Source organism: Trichomonas vaginalis, chromosome V (genome assembly GCF_026262505.1).
Source record: "Trichomonas vaginalis G3 chromosome V, whole genome shotgun sequence".
Lineage (NCBI taxonomy): Eukaryota > Parabasalia > Trichomonadida > Trichomonadidae > Trichomonas > Trichomonas vaginalis.
The window spans coordinates 21,950,827-21,969,385 of NC_067207.1; the positions used below are offsets into that span (position 1 = coordinate 21,950,827).

At 29.0% G+C, this 18,559-nt stretch overlaps 5 protein-coding genes across 5 annotated transcripts, besides 3 other annotated features; all 5 read right to left on the minus strand.

Moving 5' to 3' along the window:
• Positions 1-3,571: 3,571 nt before the first annotated feature.
• On the minus strand, positions 3,572-4,848 carry TVAGG3_0380910 (ubiquitin protein ligase protein; the record flags this gene model as incomplete). Its single annotated transcript, XM_001290815.2, has 1 exon — positions 3,572-4,848. A coding segment is annotated over one exon (1,277 nt), but the record flags the coding sequence as incomplete, so codon positions are not given.
• Positions 4,849-5,019: 171 nt separating this feature from the next.
• Positions 5,020-5,056: a mobile genetic element.
• A 1,173-nt stretch (positions 5,057-6,229) lies between these two features.
• Positions 6,230-6,267: a mobile genetic element.
• A 2-nt stretch (positions 6,268-6,269) lies between these two features.
• Positions 6,270-6,376: a mobile genetic element.
• A 58-nt stretch (positions 6,377-6,434) lies between these two features.
• Positions 6,435-7,337, minus strand: TVAGG3_0380950 (RelA-associated inhibitor family; the record flags this gene model as incomplete). Its single annotated transcript, XM_001583196.1, has 1 exon — positions 6,435-7,337. One exon carries the CDS (start codon positions 7,335-7,337, stop codon positions 6,435-6,437), a length of 903 nt encoding a protein of 300 aa, XP_001583246.1.
• A 500-nt stretch (positions 7,338-7,837) lies between these two features.
• Positions 7,838-9,631, minus strand: TVAGG3_0380960 (uncharacterized protein; the record flags this gene model as incomplete). The annotated part of the gene is made up of 1 exon (XM_001583195.1): positions 7,838-9,631. One exon carries the CDS (start codon positions 9,629-9,631, stop codon positions 7,838-7,840), a length of 1,794 nt encoding a protein of 597 aa, XP_001583245.1.
• A 315-nt stretch (positions 9,632-9,946) lies between these two features.
• On the minus strand, positions 9,947-10,528 carry TVAGG3_0380970 (uncharacterized protein; the record flags this gene model as incomplete). Its single annotated transcript, XM_001583194.1, has 1 exon — positions 9,947-10,528. The coding sequence occupies one exon, from the start codon at positions 10,526-10,528 to the stop codon at positions 9,947-9,949; it is 582 nt and encodes a 193-aa protein (XP_001583244.1).
• Positions 10,529-10,569: 41 nt separating this feature from the next.
• TVAGG3_0380980 (uncharacterized protein) lies at positions 10,570-18,558 on the minus strand (the record flags this gene model as incomplete). Its single annotated transcript, XM_001583193.1, has 1 exon — positions 10,570-18,558. One exon carries the CDS (start codon positions 18,556-18,558, stop codon positions 10,570-10,572), a length of 7,989 nt encoding a protein of 2,662 aa, XP_001583243.1.
• Between the last annotated feature and the right edge of the window lies 1 nt (position 18,559).

Sequence of the window (18,559 nt, forward strand, 5' to 3'; positions counted from 1 at the left end):
TTTAATCAATTTCTTAATATCATTAACTTCAGAATTTGAAGATGTTTCAGTTAACTTTGCAATTCTAGGAATTGCCATTTCAGAATTAATCTTTGCAGCATAATACTTGTACAATCCTTTTAATATTGATTGAGAATAACTCTTACATGTTGATAAAAGATCACGTAATATATCAGTTCTGTTACCAATTCGATAACTCAATTCAGCATTATTCATCAATGTATCAAATGGTGTGTAATGAACATTAAATTGAAACGCAGATACATCGTATTGTACATAAGCATTGGAAGAATTATTTGTTCCCTCAATTCTAAATCTATGTCCATCAAGGATTTCAGAAACAATCATGTTGCTGTGATCACGAAGATCGACTTGCTTTCCCAAACATATGATTGGGAAAATTGCTTGGACATCAAAATTATGAGGCTCCATCTGAGAAACACTTGCAGGTTTTATTGCTGTGCGGATTAACTTCTTAGAGATTTTATATTTAATTGGTGAATTATCACAAACTGTTATCATGAAAACCCATCTCTTTTTTAATGCATGACTGTCGACTTTTACATCGCCAAAGAGAAGATAATTATCAACAATTGACAAAACAACTTTTGACTGACTTCCGGTATATTTTGTGAATCCTTTATCACTGTAGATGTTCATATCGAACAAACTTAAGAAAACAGTGTCCCAATCATCCGTTATGAAGCCAATATACTTCAAAGTATTGGTTTGCTTTGAAAGTTTGAATTTAATTTTTTCGTAATTCTCAAGCTGTTTTGTGTAAACAAAGAAAGTTTCAGTGGATGGACTTCCTGCGATTGCTTCTTCATTACTGCTAGTATATTCCGTTAATGGAATGAATCTATCATTGTTCGGAATTCCTACCTCTTTATCAATAGCTGTAAATCTCTTCAATTTCTGTCTTATTAAGAAAGAAAATTGCGAATTTGAGAAGTTCGGGATTCCTTGAATTTGATATGTTTGTGAAACCAATTTTTTCAATGTCTTTGACCAATCAACTAGCTCAACTTTATTTGGATAATTCTCAAATACTTTTGTCATAAAAGACAAAATAATACAGTTTTGGATCGCAATATAATAATCTTTTGTATCTAAATCAATTAAATGAACAATATCTTTCATTGTATCCTTTAATTTTTCTGTAACCTCAAACTTTGGAGGTGGCAATTTGAAAGAACTTTCAGCGTTTCTTTGGATAGTATTGTTGTAATTACAAGCTCCTACAATTTTTCCTTGATCAACAATGTATCTTGTTATCTCAGAATCGAATATTTCTGCACCTAAACAAATCATAGCTCCAATGGTTGAATGAGATAAATGACGATCATTAAATTTAATTTCGTCACAAATTTGATGCGATGGTTTTTCCCTCAGATTTTCGACACATTTTGCAACTTTCCAAGAGTATTCGCAATTAAAAACGGCATTTCCTAGATCAATAATATCATTAGATTCATTGTATTGTGTCGGAATTTGTAGCTTCACTGGATTATCATTGATCGGCATAATGAATTGTGACATTTCATATAAGATTAATATAGAATTAAAGAAAGCTGAAAAATTGTTATCATCTTTGAAATAATGTGAAATCAATTTCATTCGTGTAGGTGATTTCTCAAGTAGAATCAAATGAATATTTATTATTGGATCCTGGAACTTAAAGCAAATATTCTGAAATTCGTTCTTTTCAAATGTTGTATTGTTATAAAATGAGTCAATATTCTGAACAAATGCTCTTACAAGTGGAATGAAAATATTTATCTGAGGGTCTTCATACAAATTTGCTAGCTTTGTAATGAAGCCAACTATCATTTCATAAGCATTACGAATTTGTTGTTTAAATGCATGAACTTCTTTGATTCGTTCAATTTCGTAACAAGTGAAACCGAAATCATAAAAAATCAAGATTTTTTGAATCAAAAATTCTCTTTTTGACATATTAATGTTGCAATTAGAATTCATCAGGATATCAAATTTAACATCAATTGCCTTCTTTATTTTTTCAAATTCCAGCTTATTTTTCCCAAATGTATCAACAAGTTTGGCCTGAATCGAATTGATTTGTTTCATGAAGAGTGTTTTGAACTTTTCTTCAAAAGTTTTCAAAGTTGGATTTTGCTCGAAAGATTCAAATTCATCCTTGAAACCACATGACCATAATAATGAAATAATTATTTTGACACATGATTGTTGAATATTAAAATTGAATTCTCTGTTTCTTAATAGTGATTTTATTGAAAATTTGGAGATGATTGATGGAATATCATTCAGATTAAACTGTTTCGCTTTTGAATATTCAATTAATCTACGATGAAAATCATTCGGTCTTAACAGTCCCAAATTTAATACTTCTTTATGTTCTTTCTCCTTTTCAAATTCTTCAAAAATTGGTTCAATTGATTGACTTATTTTTAAATATAAGTAAGGCAATAATAACAGTTTTCCAACATCTTCATTAATAACATTCAATTCGCCATCTTTGCCTTGCTCTTGGGAAACAACACTCTCCAAGATATATTGGGAGTTTTCATTGTTTCCCGTAATTTGGATTTTGACTTTATTTCCATCAATTGCTGTTGTTTCTTGTTGCTGGGAAAGTTTTCTCTCATTGAACAATGTAACCTGATTCTCTTTATCTTTTTCAAAGTGCTTTTGAGTTACACTAATTTTGATGAAAGGAGAATTAAAAGATGTTTCAATTGTGCTTTTCAAATTCTTAGGTGCAAAAATTGTTGTGTGGAGAGAAATTGACGGTATATCTTCTATTTCATCATTAAATGCATAATTCTTGAAATATTTCATGAGTGTTTTAAAGTCATCGCTGACTAACATGATTTCATAAATCATATTAGTTTCTTGTGCAATTTCTTTTAAGTATTTAGAAATTGTGCATCCAAGAAATGGTCCGATTGGAATTATCATTAGAATTGAAAATAACTCTTTCAGTATTTCCAAACAATTTCTTTTTGCTGAATCTTCATTGCGATAAATTGATTTGATATAAGTAAAGACAAAGTTAATGAAATGAGTGAACTCTTTGTCATACTTCCAAATACCATCCAATTTCTTCACTAATGCATATAGGTCAATAATTCTGTTCTGAATAAAACCAATGTTGTAAGTATTATCATCAAAAGAATCCAAGTCATTAATATCAAAAGGCAAGAAAATACTTTGTTCAAGTTTGAAGAGAATAAACTTGGGTGTTGATTCGAGTTTAAGAAATCGTTCGTTAATTAAATCGACTAATTTTGGCCAATATATGCCAAATTTAATTGCTTTGATTATGATTTCAAATGTGTCCTGAACAGGTTTTGTTGGAGCCATGCTATCAAATAGTTTAATGATCTCTTCTTTTTCATTTTCTTTGATATTCTGCTTTTTGTAGAAAATCTGTCTTAAATTCAAAACGATAAATCTTGCCAAGAAGATGTCGACAAATTCCTTTAAATTGGGAGGGATATCGCTAGATTCCAGTTTCCTAAGAATTGAAACCGCATATTCAACGTGCTGAATAGGATTTAATACATAAGTATTTTCGATATTTCCTCTAACAATTATATTGATAAATGTCTTTGTTATATCTGCCATTATATCATCTGCAATCATTGAAATTGCTTGATATGATTCATTTGCATACGATGGACGGATTAATGTAACATAATTGTCTAATGTTTCAATCTTTCTTCGATCAACATACAAAGTGTTTTCGTTGTCAAAAGTGACACAATAAATTTGATTGCAACTAAAGTTTTCATATGAAAACAAATAGAACTGAGGACTTTGATCGATTATTTTCTTATCTATTAAGTTGTAAATAACAATTTTGTGATCATTTGTGTACAAATGCAATTCATTATAAATGATATGACAACAAAATTCAGAATTAAGGAGTTTTATTCCTGTTCCAACTAATGTGTATTCACATTCACCCAATTTCTTCATTTTGTCATCTTTGTATTGAATAATGCAAACTTCTGAATCTTTAATTCCGATTAAAGTTAAGCATCCATTTATAATAGCAGCATTAATGATATTAAAAGGATAAATGCTACTTACATCTACAGTTCCTTCGTTTGTGATGATTTTTTGAGATTTGATATCAATTGTGTATCTTTGTTCGCTATTTTGGAAAACAATATAGGATCCATTCAATGAATTAATGCAAATTGCCTTATTCGCTGCATTTCTGATGAGATTTCCGATTTCATCACTTTTATTCCATTTTTCGATTGGATGATTCTCTATTTTTTGTAAACTACAAACAACATCATTAATGCATTTTTTGAGTTCACCTTCTTCATTAATAATATCTTTTGTGATAATTTCACTTGTTCCACCAATTCTAAATGATTTTCTAGCATCAATGAGATTACTTATTATAGAAAGCTTTGATAAAGGATAAGAGCTTGGAGATAAACCAAATTTGACAAGATAATGATATTCATTTTCATTAATTTGTTTGAAATATGTTTCTAATAATCTGAACAAGCATTTTGCATTAACATTCTTAATAGTTATATAATCACCTTCGAATTTTAGAGAAATATTATCCATATAAAGATTTTCTTGACCAGCAACAGGATTTGTTTCAAATCTAACATATGTTTCTATAATTTTGTCATACTTGTCTTTCAAGACTAGTATTAAATTATCATACATTTGAGAGATTGATGGATAATATTCTTCAATTGATTTTGATTTCGCCTTAATAATGTTTATTAATTGTTTTTGATACGACTCTGGATTTTCAATCAGATCAGCATATTCTTTTGGATAAGTTTTTACCTCTCCATTAAATGGAGAAGGTCTAAAAAATTTATCCATTGAAAAATGCTGGCATATTTTGAAACAAAAGTCGTAGATAAGAAGAATTATTCATGAAGGGAAGATCGTGAAAGATTTAGAAAATCAAAAATTTGAGATTTGAATAAAAAATATCGAAAGAACAGAAAAGTTTCAAAATTCTTTTTAATAGAAGAATTAGGGTGTATTTTGTAATAAACAGAAATTCATCAAAAGTGACAGCTCTCAATTTTTTGACATTTGTAAAGTCTAAATTGAATGAGAAAAATGAAATAATACTAAGCATAATACAATATTCTAGATTTAATTATAATTAGGAAATAGTTTTAGAGAGTACTTTTCATAGGCATATAGAATGAAATCTTCTGAAAAATAATATCACATAAACTCATATTATTTTCTAATATATAACTATTTTATATAAAAATCAAATTCAATGATCTTAAAAGCGAATGATAAACCTCAAAATTTACGAATATAATGAGTGGGAATATAATGCTTATCTATCATAAAACCATATGAAATATCAATTTTTGCTTTACGCCTAATTTTTGACGACAATTAGCAAAAAATGTTAAATGTTAACACTCAGTCCATTTGAATATGAAAAATAAAATTGACTTTGATTAAATGTTTTTATTTATCATGCAATTCTTCTTGCGACCAAAGATTTGAATAAAAGTTCAAAAAATAAGATAGCTTAAAAAATAATATACGGTAGTGTTTACTAATAGATGAATAGTATATAAATTCTATTAAAATGGATTTGATCCAAAAAAATATATAAAATTTGATCATAAATAAAATCGTTTTAAATTACTTCTTCATTTAAATATAACAATTATTTTTGGTTTTATATTTTTTTGGATCAAATCCATTTTAATAGAATTTATATACTATTCATCTATTAGTAAACACTACCGTATATTATTTTTTAAGCTATCTTATTTTTTGAACTTTTATTCAAATCTTTGGTCGCAAGAAGAATTGCATGATAAATAAAAACATTTAATCAAAGTCAATTTTATTTTCATATTCAAATGGACTGAGTGTTAACATTTAACATTTTTTGCTAATTGTCGTCAAAAATTAGGCGTAAAGCAAAAATTGATATTTCATATGGTTTTATGATAGATAAGCATTATATTCCCACTCATTATATTCGTAAATTTTGAGGTTTATCATTCGCTTTTAAGATCATTGAATTTGATTTTTATATAAAATAGTTATATATTAGAAAATAATATGAGTTTATGTGATATTATTTTTCAGAAGATTTTGTGTTCTTCTTCAAAATTTTATTTTTTTATTAAAAAGAATCTTTACAAAATATACATTTACTTTAATTAATATTTAAAAACGTGCTCTATCAAAAGTTCCAAAAATTCAATATTTTAGCTTTTCTGAGGTGTCACTTTTGATGAATTTCTGTTTACAACAATTTACACCCATCTGACTTTAATTCAAATTTCTGACAACAGCAGGGAAGAATCATTGAAAATCAACCTTAAACAACAAAATTGAAGGCGATATCATATGAGCATAAGTGGCATTTTACATATGGTTCAAAAATGATTATTAAAAATAAATATATTCTTCGGCCTCTTTTAATTATTTTTTAAAGCTTGTTTGGTACGTTGATAAATGTTAATAGGTGTCTCACCTTTTTGATTCATAATGTTCGGATTTAATCCTGGTTGTTCAAGGAGGAAATCAGCAATATGAACAAAACCATATCGATATGCAATATGAAGTGGAGTGGAGCCTTCAACATCTTGTGAATTTACATCAACATATTTAATTGCAAATTTTAACCCTTCCAAGTTATTTTTAGTTACAAAAATGTGAAGAAGAGAATCTAAATAATCTGTTTTCACTGTAGGATCTGCACCATACTTTACAAGAGTGAAGACGAGATTATTTTCTTGTGAAAGTGCAGCGTATAAAAGTGGATATGCTCCAATACCTCCACTTTTTACTTCTGTATATTTTTCATCAACTGCAACTTTGATTGTGTATTCATCATTTTCATTTGAAGTTTTTTGAAGGATTTCATATATATTTAAAAAGTGGGCTGCATTCTTTGGAATAGATCTCAAAGCTGCTGTATTTTCATCACTTGTTGCGACTTTTTGTGGGTTTCTATTTGAAGAATCTGTATTTGTTGCAGTTGGTGCATTTTTAATGCGATTTTGGAACTTGTATGTATAGATTATATCATTGCAAACTTCGTATATGAGTGGAATATCAAAGAATTTGGATACATATTCCAATATCAATTTTGACTCATTTGGATCATTATGATTCAAGATTTTCGAATGTTTCATCAATGAAAGTGATTCATCAATGCTGCAAGATGCTTTTATAATAGTAAATAACTGTTTGAACTGCTTAGATGTGAACTGACAGTGATCTAATATAATGCAAAGTTCATCAACAGTTTTCTTATTGATGAAACTACTATCATTGCACCATTCATCAATGTGCTGCGAATAGTGCTCTGCTGACATTATGATTAAATGATGTTTTTTTTACATTCAATTTTTTCTGTGCTCGATTTTTCCATTAAATAAAATTACCAGGACTTTCAGAAAAATCTGAACGACATTCATAATTAATATATATATCTCCTTATGCAAAAATGGTGATATATCTTTATCATTGGAATTTTTATTTTCTAATTCAATTTTTACTTTGTTATTTAAGGTTAATATCCAATGTCGTTTCACACTATTGTTATCATTGAAAGGGCTTGCAAACATTAAACTAAAGTTTATTAATAACGTGGGTTTTCCGGAAAACGCCACGTAAATCTTACTTTTTTATTTTAGGGGAATAAAATAAAAAATCAATGTAAATTCATTTGGTAATTTATCATTTTCCTTTCTAAGTTTGGTATGAACAAGAAATTATTATCAAAATCACATTTCACATTCACAATAAATAATCATATTAAAAGCTGGATAATAAACATAAACACTTTATAATAAAATATATGAATAGTTATAGGTCATTTGATTTGGGAAAGTTTCTTTTGTAAATAGTCATGTATATAATGAGCTTTGAGAACTCTTGACTCCAAAATCAGTCTCCTAGAAATGCTTTCCTCTGATATATCTCCAATTTCTTCAGATTCTGTTTTACTCTTCAGACTTGAGCCTTTTCCATCTTTCTTCTTCTTGGCTGCAAGCTTGACATCACGTGCTGCTTTTGCACTGTCGATAACTAATTGACTAAGTTTTGTCGTGGCAGATACAACATCTACAAGTTTTAATTCTTCAGCGCATTTGATAGATCGAACTTGATCATTAAGCTGAACAAAAAGACTCATTGTATTAATGACTCTATCCTCTGAGCCACCTTTCTTCGAAATAATGTCTTCAATTGCTGTTGCAGAAGATTGCGCTGCTTGGCATGAAGCTGAAGAAAAATCATTAAGTGATGATGGTTCAACTGTTTTCGATGGATGGTCTCTTGATATTTTCATGACTTTAACAAGTCCATCGAGATAATTTGTTGAAATATCATAGAGTTTTGTTGAATAAACTTTTGTTTGACCATTAGGTAATTTATCAATTTCACTTCTAAGTTTAGTTAGATTAGCAAGCGATTCTTCAAGAGGAGAAATGACTTTAGTAAATGATGCTAGTTGTTTCTTCCTTAATTTCTCGGAAGAAAGGAACTTTTGATAAGATGATTTAGTCTTTTCAAATAAATCATCAACAAGTTTTTTGATGGAATGAATGATAGATTCATTTGTTCGAGTACATTCGATGTTTAGGAATTTCATTCGAATGTTTTTAAGCAAAACATTCATTTGTATAACAATATCTTGGCATGTTGACGTTATCTGGCTAACTCCTGAGAAATTATTTAAATGATAAGAAACGCAAAGAGCAGATTCAAGATTTGACGATTGTTTTCTGCATAAATCTGATATTGACTTAGCAAGAGATTCATTTCTTGATTTGGAAACATTGATATCTTGCAAAGCTTTTGATGTTATGTTATGATTGTCTTCGTATTTCTTCATATCTTTTTCTATTGACTTAGATTGTTTAGAAACATCCGGCATCTCAAATATTGAAGGAAGCAAAGATGCAGATGAAAAATCACCAGTTGATGATGTTTCAAAGAAGTTTTCAACATGAACTAATGCATTCAACAATGAAGATGAAGAAAGAGTGAATTGAGTAATTGTACTTGTGATTGATATAATCTCATCTTTATTGGTAAGTTTTTCTGATGTTTCTTTGAATTGAATGCATAAACTGTTGAAAACTTCTTTCATCTTATCTGCTGATTCTAAATCTCCTGTAGATGAAATCAAAACATCACAAAACTTCTTGATTTCGTTGATTTCTTTATCAAAATCATTGAATCTTCCTGATATTACTTGATAATAGATCTTAGGAACTCTGTATTCGCATCTACATGAGATTGCAGTAACCAATGTTCGATAAGGAATGAAACATGATTTAATTAAATTTAATTTATTCTTTTCAAGTTTTGATATGTTTTCTTCGCTTGTAAATTCAACTAAATCGAACATTTTTGTGATTGTTCTAAGATAAGCTCTTTGCGCTCTTTTCATCAACAAAGGTCGTGATGACAAAACTTCGATTCCTCCTGTTTGTAATGATAATAATCTGGAAACATTATTTGCACAATGTGAAATAGAAAAGAATGAACCGATTTGTGTTGTATTTGTCAATTGAAGTCCTGCAATTGCTGACGCAATACTTCGAGAAACTAAAGCTGTTGAATCTTGTAAATCATTCATTGCTTCATTTTGTTCATTCATTTGTATCTTGTAGATGAATTCACTACATGATTTCTCTGTTTTCGGTTTGGTTTCTGCTATAATTGGTTGAGCTTCTAAAGGAGATTTGAGATTCTCAAGAATAGTGAACAAAGAAGTGATTGATTTATTGAGATATTTCAATAAACTGTTCGATAAATTGGTAAATTGATCACTTTGAATGGTTTTTGTACTGAAACAAGTTAAGATCGTTGGGTAAAATGGCTTAATTATGTCATTAAATTCTTTAAACTTTTCGTTTGTTTTGATTTCAGCAGAAACTTTTGCAATTGATGGTAAATCTTTTTCTAAAATTGATTAATACAATTTTGATGCAGATTTATATGGGTCTTGATCATCAAATGCTTGCAATGTTTGACAAATAGAATTTATAAGTTCATATAAATTCATTGTTCCTTCTTTAAACTCTTTGCTTTTGCTTTTATCTGTTGTTGCATTTGAAATTAATTGACAAAGTTCCATGATCTTTGACGGATTCAATGATGATCTATTATCCAATGCAGAAAGATGAGCAACAACTTGGGGTGCAATAGACAGCAATGATGTCAATTGCTCCTTGCAATTTGTATTGTCGCATTCCATTAAATGACTTGAAAAATGACGTAATTTCTCAATTTCTTCATTGAGAGATTTTTCAGTTGAAGGATTTTGTAATTCGTCCATCAATTTTGTTGCTGCATTTGCCATTAAAGCATTAATTTCTGATTTGTTAATACTAGAAGGGAGACAAATATCGCCTAGATTAGTAACTTTTGCTTGTCCCTCATTGATTCTGTTGATTAAATCTTGAATTAAAACAACTAATCTTGAAATATCAAGTTCATTAACTCCTTTCAAGAATTTCTTGATTGATGTAGAGTTATGAGAAAGGAACAACATGTCTTTAACACATTCTTGTATCCGAATGATTTCGTCATCACTCAGATTAGCAAAAATGTTTTGTTTTGGAATTTCTCCATATTTAGGAATACTAATCTTTTGCTGTTCATTGAGTTATATTCTTCACATTTCATTCCTAAAAGACATTGTGGATCTTTAACAACATCTTTCTTTTGTAATTCAACAACAGAATCCAAAATTTTGTTTCTCATTTCAGCATCATTTTCTTCAACTTTTAGAGTCAAATTGCTCTTGAAAGATTTCTTATTACCTAAAATAGTAATCAAATCAGATATCAATAATTGTTGCAGTATCAAATTATTTGAATCTGACTTAGATATTTGGTTTTCAAGATCCTTAATTTGATCAATCAAATTCATTTGGATTTTAATTCCGTTTCGTAAAATATTGATTTTAACTTTCTTAGTTTTCTGCAAAACAGAACCAATTTGAGGTATAGAAACCAATTGTTGATTGAGACCACAACTCTGTTGATATAGTTTAGATAATCTCAATTGTAAAATGGAGACATTATATTTCATTCTTTGTGTTAAAGCTAAAACATCTAAATTGTCACTTTTCTCGATTTTTTCTGGAGGATTTACTTTAATTCCTGTTGTTTCTAATCTCTCTAATATGCATATTCTATCTAATATGTTTGCTGATGTTATTAAAGCAATAAAACCCTCTTTTGAATTAGAAAGATTCTTCGTTTGTTCGAGTTCTTCAACCAAAATCGAATTAATTCCTTTTGAACTTTGTTTAATTAAAGATTTGTTTTGTTCGGTTATTCCATTTTGATGAACATTTGATAGGATATTTAAGCATTTGTTTGCTTCTTCTTCTGTTAGCATATCTGCCTTACTTTGTTTCTTGCTTTTAGATGATTTTTGTCCTGTGTTTTCCAACTGGAAAATGCTGAAATCATTCAACATTTCGATTGATTTCTTGACTAAAAATGTATCAATTCTGTTTTCAAGAATTATGTTTGAAATAGAGAAATCTTTCTTGATGTTCTGGTTGTTCAAAATAATAGGATTTGCGTATATCAATGACTCAGAAAATGCAATGAATTCGTTGATATAATGATTCATCAATTGGTCATCATTTGATAAATTCGATGTTTTGATTAAATAAGTTATCAAATGTCTTAAAATTATTTGCTGGATTTTGATTCGCTCGTATTCAATACTCTGTATCTGTTTTTGCAATTTGTTGGATGAATAACATAATTGGATTTGATCAAAGATGGATTTAATCTCAGTTTTCATCAAATTTAATGAAATTTCGTTGGAAACATCTTCATCCAAATTCTCTATCTGATGAACAACTTTTTGAGCTTGTAAAATAAAGAACAATTTAAGTACTAACTCTGTCTTCTTCATTGACTTGAACAATGTACTTTGTAACTTATAAATCGAACTAAAATCATTAATTTTTTCAAATTTAACTTTGGTTGATAAAATTTTAATGATTTTAGAATTGGAAAGATTTCCTGTTTCATTATTAATTATATCATCATAACTAGAAGATAGGAACTCTAAGATATTCAAGATCCAATTGATTTGTGTTGAAATTTCATCATTCGATAATGTTTTGACATAATTCGTCAATAGTTCTCCACCTTTTACTAAAATTAACTCATTTTGTAGAATGTTCTGATGTTTGAACAAGTCAAAGTTTGTTACATTGTTATTAGTTGATTTTATACTGAGTAAAATTTGTAAAATTGATGAAACATGAATTGAAAAATGACACAAATTAATTAAATTGTTAATTAATCTGAAAATGTCTGGAGAACTCAAAGCATTTAATGGTTTTGATGATTTTGATTGGTTGATTATTGCTGATTCTAGTAGTTTCTGTTGGTATTGGATTGATCCTGTTAAATAAGTATCCATTTTAATTGATCTTGATGAAATATTCGAAGAAATATAAGAAAGAATTGAAAAATGACAAATTAACTCATCAGTTTTGAGTTCTTTGATTGATTTCTCAATATCACTAACATTAGATAAATAACTGTTGATTCTTAAGAACGCATTTTTAACTTCTTCTTTCGTGAAATCTAATTCACTTTGAGAAACCATGTCAATGATTCCAGGGAAATTGTTTTTGTACAAGTTCATCAAAGATTTGATCCTTTGGATAAAGATTGAATGATACAAATCAGAAGACATGTCTTCAAGCATTAATTGTGCAAAGACGCCTGCATCATTAATAGAAGAGCATTCAACAACTTTGATTTCATTTGTCGGCAAAACCAAATTTTCCATTTTTTGATCAATTTCTTTAGGAATTTCTTCTGTGTTTTCATTTTCATTTTGCGTTTGTTTGTAAATCTTTTGTGCTAATTCTGATGCAGCAATCATTGATTTGTTGTTTAATGCAGATAAATTGATCTTAGAGTCATTCTCCAACAACAAAGGTTTCGATGAAACGAAATCGATTTTTACAACTTCATTTGAAATCAAAAGCAAGTCTGTGATTTCTTTGATTAATTCATCCATCGAAGCATTGTCAACTTGTTTAGTTGATGAACCTATTTTTGTTGCAGTTGAGAAACAAAGTTCTGCCTGTTTAGTGAACTTATTGTTTTTCATTGATGGAGAAGCTTCTTTCACATATGAAAGTGACGTAAAGATTGGATAAAATTCGAAATTTGCATTCGAAAGATTTGATTTAATATCATTAGCAATTATCCATGAATTCATGATATTACATAGTGTATTTAACTGGAAACCTGCTAATGATCTTCCTAATATCCTTAATATAGGAATTATTGGTTCCATTTCTGTACAAACTTTTGGTAAATTCGATGTTTGTTCTAAATCAGGAATGAGTTTCATTAAATCTGGTAATAAACGATATTTAACTTCCAAAAGATCATTTGCGCATTCGGAGATGTGTTGATTAGTTAATAATCTAAATCTGTTTGCATTTCCAAGTTTTTCTGTCCATTTCTTTTTGATTTCTATTAATTCTTGTTTGATTTTTTCTTCTGAATCTAGTTTTGGATTCAAATCTTCAAAGTTTTGAACAACTGTTGTCATTAATTGGTTCATGAATTCATAAATTCCTTGGTTACATTGCTCATTCCAACATAAGAAATCAACAAGTGCATTCAATAGATTGGATAATGAACTATTGTTTGATTCATCTTGCATCAACAAATTCAATGGTTTTGCAATTTTTTGAATCGTTGGATAATTCAAAGAAACTGAAGAAAGAGAATTAGAATCAACAATTGATTTCAAATTTTCTTCATTCAACATACTTTGTAATTCATTTAGGTATTGTTGCTTCTTTGGAGATATCTTAACTTTTGTTAACATATCATTGAATTCTCTGCTGATTGTTGGGAGTAAATTACATGTTTTTTCGGAAGTTTTGATAATGAATTCTCTTAATTTTGAAATTCTGTCGTTGAAGTCATCATCACAAATTGAAATCAATCTCGCAGTATTTGAAACATGTTTTTGATTAAATCCTTTGATAAAGCTAGTCGATATTTCTGCTGCATTATTGATATAATCCGGGAATTTGTTCTTATTAGATAAAATGTTCTGTAAACCTACTGAAATTTTATCCATTTCAACTTTTTCTAATCTTGAATTTTCTCTTGAAACAACTTCCATACATAATCTGAACAATTCATCCAAATTATCGATAGAAGAAGGACTTCTTGGTAACAAAGCATCAGAGGAGTGAATATGAACAACAGGTAATGAAGTGTAGTCAGAAAGAAATTCTTGCATTGATTTCAGTTTAGAAACATAATCGGAATAATCAGAATCCAATTGTAAATTAGGAATTGTTTCATTCAACATTGTGTAAAGAGAATCACATGATTGCTGTTTCTCTCCGGGTCTTAATCTATCAAATGTTGACAATAATCCGTTCAAAGCATCAGTCAATTTATCTATTTCTTTCGATGCTAAATCATCTTCTGTAACTTTCTTTGATTTTGCGAAATTCGTTGTTGCAGAAGCTAAATTCAATACCATTGGAATGAATTTCTGTGAGAATTGACGTGAATTGTTTGATGTCATGTGTGGTCTCTTTAATCTATCAAGAATATCCACACAATTATCACCAATTATTCTACTAACCATTGTGAAATCATCGTCTTCTATCATTGAAGAAATATTTCTTGAATTTCCAATGATTACTGGTAAACAATCAATGATGTTACTTAATTGATTCATGATATTCTGTTCATTGTTGAATTCAACTAATGAACCATTATTAAATGAACTAACCAATTTCTGCAGATCTTTGACTGTTTGATCTTTTTTGTCGACCATTTCACTTTGACCAATTGTTTTAATTAAATTGTCAAATGCTTTGATCATGTTATCTAAAGTCAACAAATTCTCTTCTGTATTTGCAGATTTTCCGCATCTTACATATGGTTTAACATCAAAGTTAAATCTCTTTGTTGATGGTAACAATCTGTAGCATTTCTGCATTGTAGTATGTTTGTTATTAAACAAATTCAAAAGTTTTTGTAAATCATCTGATAAATTATTTGGAATTTCCCTGTTCAAAACTTCGAAATTGGCAACAACATGAGAAAGATCAGTTGGATTTATATTTAATAGATCCTCTTTCTTAGGTGTTGCTAAAATAATGTCATTTGCAACTTGAGAAACTTTTTGTTTCTTAGATTTTTCAGCAAAAACTTTGAGTTGTTCCAATTCTTTCAAAATTTGATCGGTCAAAATTGATTTGTTTGGAATTTGGCTCTTTGTCAATCCTGTTATCATATCTTTGAATTCAGCAATAAACTTCTTTAGATCAGAATCATTTGCATAAGCTTGGCAACTCATTAATGACAAGTCATATGATGTAATTTCTTTCATCAAACGAAGTAATTTGTTCAAGTAATCAATGTCTTTGAGTTCTGATGATTTGCTTAACACTGGTTTGACTTTGTCAAGATGTTTAATCATTGATTGAACAGAATTTGATAAATTCCTGTTTCTTATCATTTCAGGAACAGTCAAAATCTTTTGACTTTGATCAATGATTTTCTCAAGCATGTTTTTAAGTTTTTCATCTGTTTCTTTAGTTGGAGGTTCGATAAATGGAGTTAATTGAGCTTGAGATAGCAATCTCAATGCATTCTCAATTGATTTAAGAACAATATCAATAGGATTTTGGAAGTTTTGAGTTGTTTTTTGGATGTTTTCAACATTTTCTTTTAATTTGTAAAGTTGATCTTTTTGTAAATTCAACAAATTTGGATCAAAAGGTTTTTCATTCAACAAATTACGAGAAGCAACTAATCTGCAATAAGAAGCCTTAAGTGTGGTTGGAAACTCATTAGTTTGTGGTGCAATATCAAGAGTTTCTTGAATTGTATTGATAAGTTTTGCTGTGTCAAGTTGAACTTGCATTAAGCCACTGTAATGTTTCATATCTTCTGGATTATCAATGAATTGGATGTCTCCTAATGCTGTGTTAACATGTTTCTCTAAACTTGAAGCTAGCAAAACACATGATCCTTCATAAGTCAAATCTTTTAGTTTCTGTGCAGTTTCATTGATTTTGCTCAGATCATTTTTAAGATCAATTAAATTATGATGAACTTCTTTGATTATTTGTCCACTAGATGGGCATTGTATCAAAGGTTGTTTAGATTTAATTAATTGATCAATTGTTGTCTTCAATAGATTGGAAACTTCACTAACAGATGATTTAACTTTGTCAGAAAATTGAGAAGTGTGCAAATTATTGATGTTTCCAATTGACTCCAAGATTGCTTTGCATTCATCTAAAATTGTATCAATAGTATCAGGAGTAATGTTAAGAGCTGAAACATTATTAACAGCTGATTGTATTTGTTCAAGAAAGATCGTTCCTTTTATGAGTTTCAAGTCATTTAATTTCTGAACAACATCTCTTGATTTAACTAAATTTGATTGAATAGCAAATCTTGCATCTGGATTCTTCGGAGTTTGGTAAATGATTGGTTCCAATTTTGTTATATCATCTAAGTGTTTCTGTAATCTTGAATAACTTAAATTGGAAATCGCCTTTGAATATGGATCATTTTGTCTGATATTTTTGATTTGTTCCATTACTTCTTTGATCGCAGAAATCGCAATTGATAAATTGTCTGATGATCCTGGATAGATGTGATATTTGACTTTTCCTTTTTGAAGGTCATTTATCAATCTATTTTGAACTTCTTTCAAATAATCAATGAATGATTCTGCAACTTCAGAATTCGTTTGTAAATCTTTATCTCCTTTTGAAGATGCTTTTGAAACATAAGCATGACATTCATCCCAAACTTTGTTGAATTGAACTAATTTCTGTAAAGCTTGTTTCTTTCCTTCTTCTGTCTTAAGAAGTGGAATTAAATTCATAACATCTTTTGAAGCCAAATCCATGTGAGCGGAAAATTCTTTTGCATTGATTTCCAAATTCTTCATTTTGTCTTGATTGACAACTGAATAAACTGAAACTTCTCCTGCTGCATTTGCCATAGCAAACATTAACTTTGTCAAATCAACTTCATCGCCAGCCAATTTTGTTGATTTGTTTGTTTTAGGAACAGCTGAAATCTTCTTATTGTTTGAAGAAATCAATTTTTCGAGAGTAGAATTAATAGAACTCAAATCAGATTTCTTGATCGAAACATCTTTTCCTTTTGACTTCTTTGATACCAAACTATTGCATTTCTTAACAATATCTTTGACATTATCTTTGTCGCTTTTTGATAAATTGTTTGAATTTGCGGCCATTTCCATCAAATTCGTCAAAGCTTCGAGATCTCCAAGAGAAGCATTTTTAGAAATTAAAGTTTGTGCTTGAACCAAAAGATGATTTGATCTTTCCAAATCGAAAGCTTCATCATTATAATTAGGATATTCATTGGTTTGGTTTGCATCTAAATTAACATCAAGTGCAGGTATGACATCAAAGTTTTCTAATTCGAAATTATCATCACCTATGTTTGTTGGTTCATTCATTTGGAAGAAATTGTTAAATTCTGGTCTTAAAGCAATTGTTTGATCTGAAGATCTGATGAATCCTAATAAATCTAAGAGATCAATGATATAAGAAGAAATATGATCAAAGAATTCTTTCGACTCAATTGTACATGTCAAATACGAATTATTTTCGAGATAGAAACCCAAAATTATCTTTGATTTCTCTTCGAAATAATAATTGTCAAGTGAATAGAAAGGAATAAACATCAATTCATTCTTTGCATTATCATTTGAATAAATAATTATTCCTGTACAAACCATTGCAATCAAAACTTCTCCATTGATATTTTGTGTAGTAACTTTGACTTTGTAATATTCAGCTGCCAATTCACGAATAGAAGCTGCTTCACAAATGAAGTTATACATTGCATCTTCAACAGTATTAATCTGAATTTGATTATAGAAACTTTCGAATTCTTTGTCAGATGATTTCGGAATTTTTGGATTTTCCAAAATTTCACTGATATATCTAACAGCAAATTTTGGTTTCTTTGGGCCATTTTTGATATAATTCATGTAAGTTGCCAATCTTCCAGCAACTTCTGGTGTTAATTCTGTCTTCTTTATTTGGTTTGCGCATTCATTAAATGATGTTTCCAAAGTTGTCAAATCGAGAAGATTTTCATTCAAAAACAAATAAAATCTTCTCTTGAATAATAATTCGTGCCAATAACTACAGACATTTGGAATGATTTGTAGCCATTCTAAAGGTTTCGGATTCTCATAACTCATATCATACAATGTATATCCTAATGAATAACCAACAGTCATGAAATCATTAGCAATAAACTGCAACTGGTTGACAATTGGAAGATAAAGAGCAATGACATTTTCCATGGCTTTTCCGTTTTCAAGGAAAACTGTATAGTTATCACTTTCAGGAATCAAATACAATCGGCCTTGTTCGGAAGGAACCAAATTTGATAAATAACTTCCTTGTAAGAACAAACTAAGATTTCCTTCTTTGTTTGCATAAGCAATCATGTAAGGAACACTATAAGGAAGAGAAAGATAATATAAACTCATT